The 14,692-nt window shown below is 31.6% G+C and overlaps 1 protein-coding gene and 1 pseudogene across 1 annotated transcript; one reads left to right on the plus strand and one right to left on the minus strand.

The window, feature by feature from the left end:
* Nucleotides 1-2,946: 2,946 nt before the first annotated feature.
* Nucleotides 2,947-7,045, plus strand: LOC111366875 (annotated as a pseudogene).
* Nucleotides 7,046-13,703: 6,658 nt separating this feature from the next.
* Nucleotides 13,704-14,558, minus strand: LOC111367822 (photosystem II core complex proteins psbY, chloroplastic-like). The gene has a single exon (XM_022988885.1). It carries the CDS (start codon nucleotides 14,436-14,438, stop codon nucleotides 13,848-13,850), a length of 591 nt encoding a protein of 196 aa, XP_022844653.1. The 5' UTR covers nucleotides 14,439-14,558; the 3' UTR covers nucleotides 13,704-13,847.
* Nucleotides 14,559-14,692: the final 134 nt, after the last annotated feature.

Below are 14,692 nucleotides of genomic sequence, written 5' to 3' on the forward strand. Positions count from 1 at the left end.
TATTTTTTTTTTTTTTTTTTTTTTTATATTATTTTTTTTTTTCTCTCCTTCTCTTTTTCTATGTTATCAATCTTTAGATAGGTTATACAATTATGTAGAAATAGCATAAAGACTACGAATGAATTGAGGGGGTTGAGTCGAAAGTTGACAAATCCGTCGGGGGTATTTTGGACATTTTATTTCTAAAAATTAACATCCTAGGACATGCTAAATCAATAACTTTGGAATATATGCTAAATATTTCAAGGAATAATTGAAGAAGTTATCTTTAGGGTTAAATTTGTGTAAATGGATATGTAACTCGTTATTTTATTTTATTTTATTTATTTATTTATTTATTTTTATTTCAGTTTTTAACTTTTAAAAAATTGATAATACTTTATTTTTGATAGACCTTTTTTGTACAACAATTGACATAAATAATAATTGGAAAAAATATTTTCTACCGTTTTTTTTCTTTTTATGTATTTCCTTTTTTTAACATTTTCTATTATAATAATTTGAATTTACTTGTTTTATGAACTATTTTTATAACATTGAAATGAATAAAAAGTCTGTTTATCGAGAATTAATGAGCTATAAACTTTAAAAATTTAAAATTAAAATGTTAAAAAAGGTTGAGGACCTACTTTATCCAATGCTTATTAGTCTAGGACCTTTATCTTATATTTTCTCCTTTATTTGAATAATATTAGGAAAATTAAGAGTATGGTCGGATATCCGTTTTTAAGTGTTTACAAATACCTTGATCAAAAAATACTTTTGTTCAATATTAACACATTTTGTAGGATGTACAAATATTATTACTTCTACACCACTCATTTGCTCTTGTTTACGAGCCCTTGTTTGACCTCGTTATTTAAAAACTCTTTCTGTTTTTTTCCTTCCTAAACTCATTTTCAATCACCATTTTTTAATAAAATAATTTTACACGTAAATTCAAATTTTTTTCTACTTTTTAATCATGTATATTCTCCAAAAAAATTGCTATTATAAAATTTATTCTTAAAAAAGTAGGGCAAACAGAGCCTAAATATCATTGTTTATAAACACATTGATAGACATATTCTAAATGTGTGTTTGGGAAGACTCTTTAAAGCATAAAAGCTATATTTGGATAGCAAAAGCATTTTGCTTGAAGATGGAGATAAGTGGTTGTCGTCAAACAAGTATTTATTTATAAAAATAACTATTTAAACCGCTTAAAGCAACTATGTATTGATCTTATACTAAAGCTAAATGCTCATCTATTGCCTCTTTATTATTTACAAGATAGTTTAGAATAAATACATGTTGAATTTTTAACGAATACATGTAACTATTTACAAGGGCGGATCCAAATTTATAGTTCAATGGGGGCGAGATAGAAAATAGGCTAAAATAAATTGTGAAAGAAATGAAAAAATCTGAAAATTTATATTTAAAAAAGTCCAATCGAAGGTTTCTTGAAATTGAGTGAGGGAGGCTGATCCCGCCCGGCCCTTAATGGGTCCGCCCCTGGTGCACACATAGCAAAGCCTAACAATTAAATATGATCTAGAAGATTTGTCATGATTTATGCGGACAATCACCATCCTACTGGAATATTTATATTTATATTTAAACAATGGAATATGTATTTAATATTCTTTTCCTTATTTACAATGTAATTATTGAGTTCAGAGAATACTCATCTCTGGTTAGATTTTGTATTATATATACGCCTTCTATATATATATGGACAAATCTTTCAAACACATCAAATTTCTTAAAGTATATGAGTTGTAGACAGTACAATGAAATTATCATTTGCAATAGTTCCAATGCTAGTTTTGTTGGCCTACATGGATCAATTTGTAATTAGGGTTGATGCTGGGGCAAATGGTTGACTTCCATTGATTGTTAATCCTCAGGCGATTGGATTAATGAAGGGTAGCGGTGTCCTATCTTTGTTTATCGTACTTAATTTCTCCTTGTCGAGTCCCTTATTTTTTTATTTTTTATTTTTTTTTGTGGTGCGTGTCTGTGCATGCTTAGTGTTATTATTCTCAATATATGTTGTTTAAAACATTCCAGTGACGAAGTGCCTTTTTTTTCCCCAAATTTTTGAGCTAATAATAGTTGTAATGTTGTGAATTTACAGCGTGTGTAACTGTGCCAAATGTTTACGGATATATAAGCACTTCTTGACTTATTTCAATGATGAGTATGTCCTTATTGTCGAAATAAGAAGGCAAATGAGCAGCCTATAAGCGAAGTGTCTATGTAATCCTTATAAGAAGAATGAAATTTCGAAGTTTTTCTCATTGTTTTTGCTTTATTCTATATTTTTCAAAATTTTAGTCCCAATATATATATATATATATATATATATACATGTGATGTTCATTTTGATCTTATAATTCACTTATTCTTATTGAGTATTCATGAACACTTCAACTTGGTACATAGCCACTCTTGAATTTTGATTTGTGGTAAACAGACAACTAGTTAAGACCATATTGAATCTATAATTTTGATGTCTTTTAGAATATTTTGTTGAGTAGCAACATTTTCCAATCTGTACTTCAAGAACTTGAACAATAACTAATGATTTTGGTTGAAGGCAGTGGCATAGCTACCGCTCCACTACATATGAAATTTTCTTTAAATTTGCATAGAATTATTTTTTTAGCCCTTGTTTGAGCCCCATTTTTCCTATCAAAATATATTATTCAACAATGATTTGATCCCATTTCAACCACACATTCTTTTATAAAATAAGATCACACGCAAATTCATGATTTTTCTTTGCTTTTTAACCATACATTTCCATCAATGCGTTATTCAAAAATGCATTTTTTGACAAACATGTGGCTCAAACGAGGGCTTAATATATAAAAATTACTTGTATATTTTGTCCCTCAAAATCTATCGCGAAAAACATTGAAATTTGGCTCCGCCATTGGTTGCAGGGGCATAGGAACAATGAGGAAGAAAGGGATAAGAGATGAGAAAAATAAGAAAGATCGTGTTTTCGTACTGAATGAGTTACCAACATCATACACACATGATGTCTTATGGTCTAACAAAGAATCAAACTTACTTATACGATCTTGCTATTTTATTTTTCTTTGAGAAAAGTGCTCAACCTATTAAAAATATTAGGATATTTTGTAGAATGCAAATGATTTTGTTTTAATTTTAATTAAATTATGTCATAAAACAATATTTATTTACAGAAAAGCAATTTAAAAATAATAAAATTGAAATTTTATTTAATCTTCCCAATGAAATGCTCTTCACATTATCTTCTAGTACAATGAAGTTTATATTTTCTGGTAATTCCTCTTATGAACCGAAGAAATTATGATTATCGTAATATCATTGTTTTCTATATTATCAAACTTATGAAATCACAATAATTAAAACTTTGTACCTTTCCAGTTAAATAATAAGCGCTAAAATAAAGATTATACTACGTATTACATACTTTATTTTTACTAGGTCCCTATTTGGTTCCATTTTTAAAAACTCATTTTTCTCCAAAGTTATTTTCAATCATAAATTTCATAGGATTCATAACTTTTATCAACTTTTATCAAAATTTGCTAATTATTTTATTTAAAAAAAAAAATCAGGGGCAGATAAAAGGCCAATAGCCTAATGTCCGCTTCTACGGCATAAGCTTTATAACTTCTTTTTTGAAACGAGTAATTTATAACTTTTACTTTGTAGGTGAAACTAGTACTCCAACAACCAAAAGTCAACTATAGAAAGTTGGAAGCTAATTTGTGTGCCATTTAATCAAGAGTTTGTAACTTTGTAGACCCCAAAAAGTAATGCACTTCATCTACCAAAAACTCTTTAAAGCGTGCACATATCAAAAATTAAATTGATTGCAATACTAAGAAATGCATTGAGATAATGATACACAAACGTTTATAGGTTCACTCTTATTATGAGAAATACGTCCATTTTGTCATGGATCAATCCTTAGAACTATATTATCGAGAGCAATAATAATGCAAAATAAAGAAAATCAAAAGCAGGTAAGAACCCAGAATTTAGAGTGATTTACTCTCTCGTATCCACTTGAATAATCTTCATGTCATTGCAGCATCTCATTATAGGGAAGTTGATGAGGATACAATGTTTTAGTCTTGACTCATGCATGCCTATCTTTGTATTCTTTATACTACGAAAATGCTCATCCTAATACTCTTTCTATATGAGGAAAAAATAGTAGTGGCCGAATAGATTATATATGAATTCACAATAACACAAAATTTCCAAAGACAGTAAAAGTCGAAAGAAAAAGTATACAGTATGTATGATCGGGTTTTATACATCCAACACACTTTGCCACTACATGATCTGATGCCTCAAACAATAAATAAATAAATAACCAACCTTCTAAAATTCTTTATGAGAATTATTGATACGAAGGAACCAATATAGAATAATTAAGCCTAGCAGTACACAATACAACACTCTCTTTGTGTGTCTCTGTATATGTCTCAATACTTTGAGCTCGGGCCCCACTATGAAATAAAAGCCGTAAAAAAGACAGCTTTGATTCTAGCCGAAAATAGTACAGCACAACTGTGAATTTGCTCCCAATCTATGGTATGGAATTCATACTTGAATAATTTTATGTGACTATCTTTTTCATAGTTTTTGAAGTTTTTTGTGATTCAAATCTGTAGATGGATGCATTTATAATTCAATAGAAAGAAATCAACTTCTTACCTTGAAAATATTCTATTATGAGTAGATTTCCTATGTTGAATTGGATACAAGTCTTTTTTTATTGGGGGGACATTGCTCGACTGTAGCTAGCAATGCTCCCCAGCCCATATTATTTTCTCAGCCAAAATTTAAAATTGTGGCCCAGATGTTAGCACTAATACAAATCTAATTTAAATTTCAATCCAAGTCTAATGCTCAATTATTCAAATTATATTAAGCCCACATTTGGCTCACATTAAATTACATTTCATTACATTCTATTTTTCTCTCTCTTATTTTTAATCACACAGTCTTCCATAAAATAATATCACACGTAAATCGAAAATTTTTCCTTCTTTTTCAACTACTCATTTTTTTCAACAAAACACTATTCCTCCCATTTTCATTACCAAAAATGGGGGCAAATGGGAGCTAAAGACACTACAATTATTAATTATTCTTTTCAAGACATTCATGAAATGTGAATATTTTATTGTCAAATTAGATATTCTATTTAATGCATGTTCGACTAAAATTTACTCATAATTATTAAGTAAATTTTATTATACACAATTTGTCTTAATTAGATCTAAAAGTAAATTACTTATTTTAGTAGTTAGAGACACTACGTATTTTTCTAAATTACGTATGTTTTCATTCATTACTCACTCATATTTCTAAAAAAATACTTATTTTGACCATAAAATGGATATTATGATCAAAATAAATAATTTACTATAGATTTTATATTGACAATAAAAAGAATATGTGTTAAAACTTATTTATTTATAAAGTAATCTACATCGACAATAAAAAGAATATTTGTTAAAACTTTCAGTTGTTTGGAAAGACGAGCTATCAAAGGAACTAGTAGAGTACTCATTAAGCTATTTTTCAAATGTTCATTGGTGGGTATGTATTTTTGCTTAAATCTATCGTGATTCGGTTAGTTTATATTTTTTAAGATAAGCATCGATTTTCTATTTAGTAAAAAAAATACAAAAAATTAGTGGAATATCTTAATGTAAGGTATCTAAACTTTTTTTTTATTTCATTGAGTATCGTATACTTTTGATCGTGAATGTCACGAAAATAGCCTCCGAAACTCGATTTCTTGTGGCGTAAGTTCATTTAAAGTTTTTTAAATTTCAGCCCAACCTAATATTATTTTCTGGTTTCACACCTACCTTATCCCGAAAGAACCCTTATAATATTGTACACTCTCCACTTATCTACGTCTCTATTAGATATACAAGAATATGATCCACATAATCAACACGTATGCTTCTTACAAGACGACTTATAAATTAGAGTGACTTCTTCAAACTAAAGCATTTTTTATAATCTCACTTATAAATATATCATATCATATAAATAAAATTATCAGACCCAACAATATTATGCTCTTCTTTTGCCTATCAAGGAAATTGGTTTAGGTTTGTAAATCATTTCGAGAACCGGGAGCTGAGTCATGTTCTTTTAATTAAAAGGTCGAGAACCGGTAGCTGAGTCATGTTCTTTTAATTAAAAGGAACTGATGCGTGGATCCAATTTCGCGATTCTAGTAGAAGGCTCTTTCTTCCAAGAAAACGGAGAATAAAAAGGAAATATTAATTGCAGTTTTCTCCATACGTTCGGAGAACGCTTATAATGAGCCTCAACAAACTATAACCTTTGAAATTAGGTCTTCCCAAGGTTCAAGAAATGCTGTCAACCTGCTTTATTCATCTAAAAACACAACCTTTGTTTGGATAATTCTTCTTTCTCTTCTAGGTTTTCTCTCTATCTTCAAGAACACAATTTTCCTTCTCAAATGGATCTTCATAACATTTTTTCAGAAAACCCAAAAATCTCAAGAATTATGGATCATGGGCCCTGATCATCACTGGCTCAACTGATGGCATAGGCAAAGCTTTTGCTTTCCAACTTGCCAAAAAAGGTCTAAACCTAATACTAGTTAGCAGAAAATTGAGCAAACTCAAAAATGTAAGTAATGAAATTCAAGCCAAATATCCCAATACATTGATCAAGATTTTCGAAATCGACTTTGCGGGTCCAAATATTTCAGCTGGGATTCTTGAAATGAAAGAGGGCATTAAGGGTTTGGATGTTGAGGTTTTAATCAATAATCTTGGAGTTACATATCCATCAGCAATGTTTTTTCATGAAGTGGATGAAGAAATTTGGATGAATTTAGTGAGAGTTAATGTGGAGGTTAGAAGTTTGATTACAAAGAGGTATTATAGAAGAAATGGTTGCAAGGAAGAAAGGTGCAATTGTTAATATTGGTTCTGGTGCATCCGTTGTTGTACCTTCTCATCCTATTTATGGCATCTATGCTGCTACCAAAGCGTAACCTTAAATAGACAATCTTGTCAAGAGTAGTCAAGACTTAATATTGTGTTAGAGTCCAAAAAGTTCAAACTATTGAATTCAATTCATCATACGTTTAAATGAATATTCGGATTTCAGGATTGACATCATCAAATGAATGATCATTTTGTATGGTCATGTCAAAGATAAAATCTCGTGTTGCATATAAAAAATAATAATCAGCATCTAAGGTGATCTTAGATGTTGTCCAAGTTAAGAAGTGGTATGTGACATGTTCGTCTATTGATTTATTCAGCCTTTTCAAATGCTATGCCTGCATTCTAATTACTACCTTTCTATAAAATCTCCACCAAGTTTACATGGTAGAAAGTTATTGGTTTCATGGAGTTGTTAAATAATATAGGTTATGCAGTTTAGTAGATTGAAATAAAGTGAGGCCATATGCTAGCTACAATGGGACTGCACTCAATTTATGGTAATTTATTGAAGTCGGTCATTTTCTTAATTACAAAAAATGTATGTATCGAGCGACGAAAGTATTAATTTAATTTGAGTGAAATAGAACATGTTAAGTAAATAAATTGTTGGAGAATTACATCGATAATTGTGCATAATATATTCATAAAAACATACTGTTAATTTGCGTGAAATCGAAATATAATTTTGACTTACCAAGATAGGATTTGAGAAGACAAAATAAGAATTTATCGAATCCGAATACCTGAATATGGATTGTTCCCTTTCAACTCACGATCGAAAGCAAGTAATTCTTTGGATCAAACATTGTAGGATGAACATATAAATAACGTTAATCATTTTCTAAAATCAAATAATAATCAAAAGAATCAGAAAATGAAGAAAGAAGATGCAAATGACGAATTTTTGGTCGAGGCAAGTGTTGGACACTTTGTCCTTAAGATGAATTTGCCCCACATCAGTGCTAACGGTTCTCCGACAATCATCTTCCAAGATACAACGACCACGTCGAGCCATATGAGCACTCCAAATGACTTCGACCAGCAAACTCGAACGAAATTTCCTCTCTACCCCGACCATGACCGTGACTTTGATGCAAATGTTTTATGCAAAACCAAAGTGTAAATTGGAATGAAATGATATGGTATCTATGATTTTTCTTGAATGAGTAAAATTCAAACACATGGGGTCTATATATATAGTAGTTAGAAAGGTATGTTAAAAGACACAACTATACCAAGAGGCACATCTTTTGAAATTTATAATTATTGGACATTAATCATACTTATACCAAGAGTCATGATCTTTCATACGAAAAACGACATTTTTTCCTCCATATATTTCTAGAATATTCCATAATATTCTATACGATTTTTTCAAAAATTTTCAGTATTTAAGCGGTTTATATTTGGCTTAATTTCTCATTCACCAAATATTGAATTCCACTTAAATAATCATTTAAAATTGGTTACAACCAATTTTTGATAAAAAAAATTTCGACAATCCCCCACATTAATAAAAATTAATGCAAATGTCTATGCAGACACTAGTAGAAAGAGTGAAAAAACACTGCATCAGGTAAGATAGCTTCTGGTTTTGAACATTCCTTAGTGAAATACTATCAGATTTACTAGTTAATTGGTGAACGTGATGTTCCTGAACCATCAGCTGTTGGTGTAAACCAAGACAACAGTACTCACACAATATCTCCCATAAACTGTTCATGATTCTCATGACTTGATTCATTTTGGCCCTAAACTCATCTTGGTTCTGTAAGTGTTTAGAGAATTCAAACCTTAAATAATTCTCATTAAAGCGGCCCCACTTCACACTTATATAGGTGATCTCCTATTGAGAGTATTATGTCCTACTTCACTTAACTTAATCAAGATATAGGAATCATTAAAAGTTTATCTTAACCTCCAACCACTCTGCAGAAAGCATTTTGGTATCATAGGAATGAGTTAGGAAATTAGTTTCCTAAGTGCTTCGTGGAATCCTCATAACTTAGTTGTCCCTTTAAACCAAGATCTCGGGATCTCCAGTCAATATGGTAGGGTTACCGTTATAAAGATCTTACTCAGTAGGCTTAATCTCATTCCCTTCGATGTGCAGTATACTTGATCTCTTGGTAAACATATATAAATGGATCCACAACTTTACACTAATGAGATCAACTGCTTATGGTATTATGTCTACGACGTACATGAATATACTTACCATTACATGTGACTTAGTATCTTTTCAAATTTAGCTAGCCAATGATTGATTCATTTGATAGGTACACATTGTCACCACCAAGAAATCCTCTCGTGAAGCTACCTGCTTTTCATTAGCTTTATTTGAGCTTTATCAATTCCAAATAATGTTGGAGGACTTTTATCAAATCCTTACACTAGTCTATCATATTTACTAGTGGATTTCATACATGGGTATTCAATATTGTCATTAAAGCATTGCAATGCATTTTAATTTTATGAATATTCTTAAATATTCCAATTGTTCTTCTATCTCTAATCAATCGTCATGATCGACTTTCATCCCATTTCATCCACTTTAGGGCTTTCATCCATTTTCATTTATAGATTTAGTGTATACCATCGCATCACAATATCCTTATAATACTGCAGGATATCTTGTGATATATAATCCATAGGTCATGGTATATTTCAGATACCGAAGGACCCCTGTCAATGCCACCCAATAATTATGACATGAAATTTCGTTTTCACATTATCCGGTCAAGTGCAGTTTGTAATATACATTATAATGTCAATTACTTGTGAATATCTCAGTTGTGATACGCTTTCACTCTTATTTTGACCAAGTGTAGACTTGTGTCAATAGGGTTTTCCCGAACTTTCCTCTAATATATCAAACTTTTTAAATATTTTCTCAACATAATGAGACCAGGAAAGTACAATTCATTCCAATGTTCTAGAGATTTTTATCTCTAGTACTACATCTGCCGCATCCATGTCTTTCATGTCTAATGCTTCGTAAGCATTTCCTTGGCATTTAACACCACTTCGTGATTATTGCCCCTTGACATTTAACACCATTTCATGATTATTGCCCATCATCAACATATTGTCTACATATAAACACATAATCGCATAGGCATTATGTGTATTTTCCACAAATACACACTTGTCACATTCATTTATTTTGAACTCATTTGACAACACTGTTTTGTAATCTTTTGGTGCCATTGCTTAGGAGCTTGTTTCAATCCATATAAGGATTCAACAAGTTTACAAACTTTGTGACTTTCTCTTGGAGATACCTTTAGGTTTCTCCATGTATATCTCTTCTTCTAATTCACCATTTAGGAATTTCATTTTCACATCCGTTTTGTGAATCTCAAGGTTATGTATTGCTGCAGTTGCAATTAGTAACCTTATCAAAGTTATTATAGTCACGAGTGAGTAGGTAAAGAAGTCAAATCCATCTTCCTGCCTATATCCTTTGGCAACTAATCTAGCCTTATATTTATCAATGGATCAATCAGGTTTTAATCCATTTACACCCGAAGGCTTACTTTCGGGAGGTATATCTACCAATTCTCATGTATGAATTTGCATTACGGAATCTATCTCACTATTGATAGCTTCCTTCTAATGCGGTACTTCCAGAATAGACATTGCTTTTCCAAAAGTCTTTGGGTCATTTTCTACCATACCTGTTAGAAAATTTGGACCAAACGAAGTGTACGTTCTATCACTCTTACTACGCCTTGGTTCTTCCTCATTTGAAAACTCATTTGTAGTTTCATATGTTCTTTTATTCAAACTTACATTTTTCTTGTCTTGCAAGGAAACACATTCTCAAATAATATCGCATTCCTTGACTCAATTATGGTACGGTTGTGTACATCCAATTTGTGTACGAGGAAACGATATGTATTACTATTATTGACGTATCCAATAAATATGTAATCAATTGTTTTGAGACCAATCTCTATTTGTTTAAGCTTGAGAATCTCAACCTTTGCCAAACATTCTCACACTTTTAAGTGCTGGTAGGAAGGAGGATGATATTTTCATAACTCATATGGAGCCTCTTCCATTTTCTTGAGAGGTACAGGAAAGTGTAACTTTAAACTAAGTTACCCCACAAGTCCTAAATTAGGGTTATATATCCAAATAGTAGCGTTGTACCCATACGACTTGAACTTTTCACATAAGTTCTTAAGCATTTATGATAACCCCCACATTTTTGGATTATTCTTGAACTTAGAGTTTATCAACTCTTTCATAGTTCAATCCATTTATCACTTATATAATATCAAAATAGTGGTCATTGCTTCACGTGAATGAAAATCATTTTTTATTCGTACTTCAATCAACCATATTAATTAGATCATCCAAATTAAATTAAGGTCATCTTTAAGGTCGCCATAAACCAACTTAGTTGGTTCCACTATTGAAGTCAAATTCAACAATGAAGAAGATTAAGCATCTTCAACCACGTGAAACTTTCACATTTGTGACATTTCACAAATAATATTATTCACGTCAAATAATAAGGTACATTTCACTGTATTCACCATATTCACATTTGAAATAATAAATCAATCATAGATTGACAAGTTGTGCTTTTAAAGTCACAACTTTACAAAAGGACATACCTTTTAGAATTAATCCTAGAATATTTCATAATATTCTTCACAATTTTTGCATAGTTTTTATCCTTTACAAATGAATGTCATTTTACAATCATTATTTTTAATGATATCCGGCACCACCGTCAACTACAGACACCATTTGTACTCTATAAAATATTTTCATATCTCAATAATTGGGCAAACAATTTCCACTTTCAAATAATTAGGATAAAACCACATTTTGTCACTCTTATGCAACTATAATTTTGCACAAGTCATCTCATTTAATTTCATAGAATTAATTGAGGCTATCATCATTAATCAAGGTTTGTATAATTTTCAAACCAAAATCTATAGACATATATTGGATTTACAATTTTATATCATATATGTTATTTACCGGATTGACGCATACCGTATATGAAACTTATCGTATATGCAGCTTACCGTATTTGCATCGTATTGTATATGCATATACCGATTTTGCATATACTAACCAAAAGTCTATCCGAAATCCAAACTCTTGTATGGATTCACCAAATAGATTCACTATTTGGAATTCACGTTTATACAAATGACATAATAATGTCACATTCCATATCCACTTTTGTATTTTATTCCAATGAACATTAGCGATTCTTTAAGGAATTTACCATCAAATAAAATTGTCATAAGCCAATTCATGCTTTCCAATCAAAAGCCACCACAAACTGTTTTCATTGCATTTAAAATGAAAATCATATTATTCCAATTTCCGCATTCCACATGCAAGGGTACCCAAAACAGTTAAAGAAATTATAATAAAATTCCTTTGACAACTTATGGCACAAGTTCTTTTAAAATAGGCACACCCTTTGGATTAAGATCACAAGCAAATTGAACTTAGCAAATGAAACTGCCAAATCAACAAATTAAATAGTATTTGGTCAAAACAGATTTCATCCACTAGCCATACCATTCAATCACAGTAACCTCATTTACCATTGAATTATACAAATCCATATAAAACATGCTTGTTATTTTGCATTAGCATTATAACAGTCGGCTACTTTAAATTGAGGCAGTTACAAAATTTTCAAGGAGACATCAAAACGTATCCCCAACACATGCAATAAAGGACCCTTTCATGCTATTGACAGTGATGGACGTTTCAAATGTACGTGCACAACCATATTCATTAAAATGATGGCATCGACCCATGAACATTAACCAATATTAATTTGTATGAATAAACAATTATGCACAATCATAAATGTTCAGAGAATGGCCAAAGTCACCGGTTCAGTTGTCAATGTATGCATTTAATATATACCATTCAACCATGGCAACAATTGGAAAAGATACACACTAGTGCATGAGATTGTTATTATCTTCAACAAAACACATGCATCAATTACACAATAGCAGTTGGCAACTTGGCAATTGGCAGAACATTCAAATTCTTTCCAATCAGAACATATTCAATGTTATTTTGATGGAAAGGAAATTACTAATATATTTGATATCAAGTAAAGCATCATATAAAATGTACAAGACACCAGTAAATTCACAATTTGTCATCTTAAGCATGTACAAAACCGAAACTTTTATTTTCCTCATTATACTTTTTCAAGCTCTTGAGTTGGCTAATTGATCAGGTGCCATTATATGTATCAACCAAAATGGTTTCAAAAGTTGCATTTGTAGATAAACCATCAATTTTCATACCATCAGCCGGAAAATATGTAAAGTGCAATTGAGAGTATAGGATATGAAGCACGATGTACACCTTACAGGGGACATTCAATCCAATGGTGGTTTGCCTCCATTTTGCCTAATGCTGTTCTTGATGCATGGCGCCTATCCACTGGAATCCATAGACGAACGGGATAATCTCTTATTAAAGTTTTCGTATTTCTCGTTATATGGTTCTTTATGAGAGGATTTGACGACGATCTAGGACTATTAAATGTCATTCAAAAGTAATATTAAACTTCTACATTTCAAGAAATCCTTTATCTGTGGTTATAGATGACTAATTTTGTCGACTTTATGTCAAAGTTTTCACCCGAAGGACCGTGAGTCAAACAAAAGCAATTCTAGATGAAGAGTTCTATGGTAAAGAATATTAAGAACAAACAATATACATAAAGCTCAATATAACCTTTTGATATACTCACAGTTGTCCAGGATAAATCCTACTAAAACCAGAAACAGAATTTATATATATGTATGTAACCAATATAAAGATTGACAACCTTTCTCAATCTGATCTCATCCTATTTATCTGGTTCAAAGCTGGTTGCAAAATGTTGTAAAGCACCCAAAGAATGGCAGGAGTGACCACAAACAGCAAGAGCTGGCCTCTGTTGTCACTTGTGGCAGCATCAGCAATCATGACGATTTCGCTGGCCGATGCCTCTGGCGGGTGCATGAAACTCGAGCCCATGAGTCCACCTAACCCAAGCCCCATGATCACCCCTTTGACACTCCTCATTTTGTTAATCTGGTTAACAGCAGGTTGAAGAATGTTGAAAAGAACCCAAGCTATAGCAGGAATGATAGGTAGTAGAAGGGCAAGTCCCCGGTTATCACCTTCGGCTATTTCAGCAATTTGTTGGGCGGCAAGGGCAGCATCGGAGGAGCTGAGTGTGGAGAATATGACTCCAGCAAGGGCAGTTCCGGCCAGGCCTGAGACTTCTAATGGCTTTGAGGTGGTGGCTGTGAGCCCTTTTGGGAGGTTTTGTATGGAGAGTAGAGAGACTGGTTTCTTGGAGGGGTTAAAAGTACCCTTTGTATTGGTGTTGAGGCATTTGGTATTGATCATGGCCATTGTAGTCATGGTAGTTGCCATTGGTGTTCAAGTTTTGTTTGGCTAAATGCTGAAAGATTTGCAGGTGAACAAAACTGAGTTCAATTTTGATCTTGGTAAAAAATGGGACAGATTGAGAAAAAATGAGGTCCAATGGGATTGAAAATTTTGGATTGTTTTCTTATCCAAAGCCTGTGACTGGTGGTATATAGACCTCATATTAGATACCCCACTTGCTTTCTTATCACTTACAATATTTCTTTTTAGGCATAAAGCATCGTAAAATATTTTTATGG

Source organism: Olea europaea, chromosome 18 (genome assembly GCF_002742605.1).
Source record: "Olea europaea var. sylvestris chromosome 18, O_europaea_v1, whole genome shotgun sequence".
Lineage (NCBI taxonomy): Eukaryota > Viridiplantae > Streptophyta > Magnoliopsida > Lamiales > Oleaceae > Olea > Olea europaea.

Bases quoted from the DNA above. Each gene is read 5' to 3' on its own strand.
- LOC111367822 (XM_022988885.1), bottom strand. From the start codon at position 14,438: ATGGCAACTACCATGACTACAATGGCCATGATCAATACCAAATGCCTC.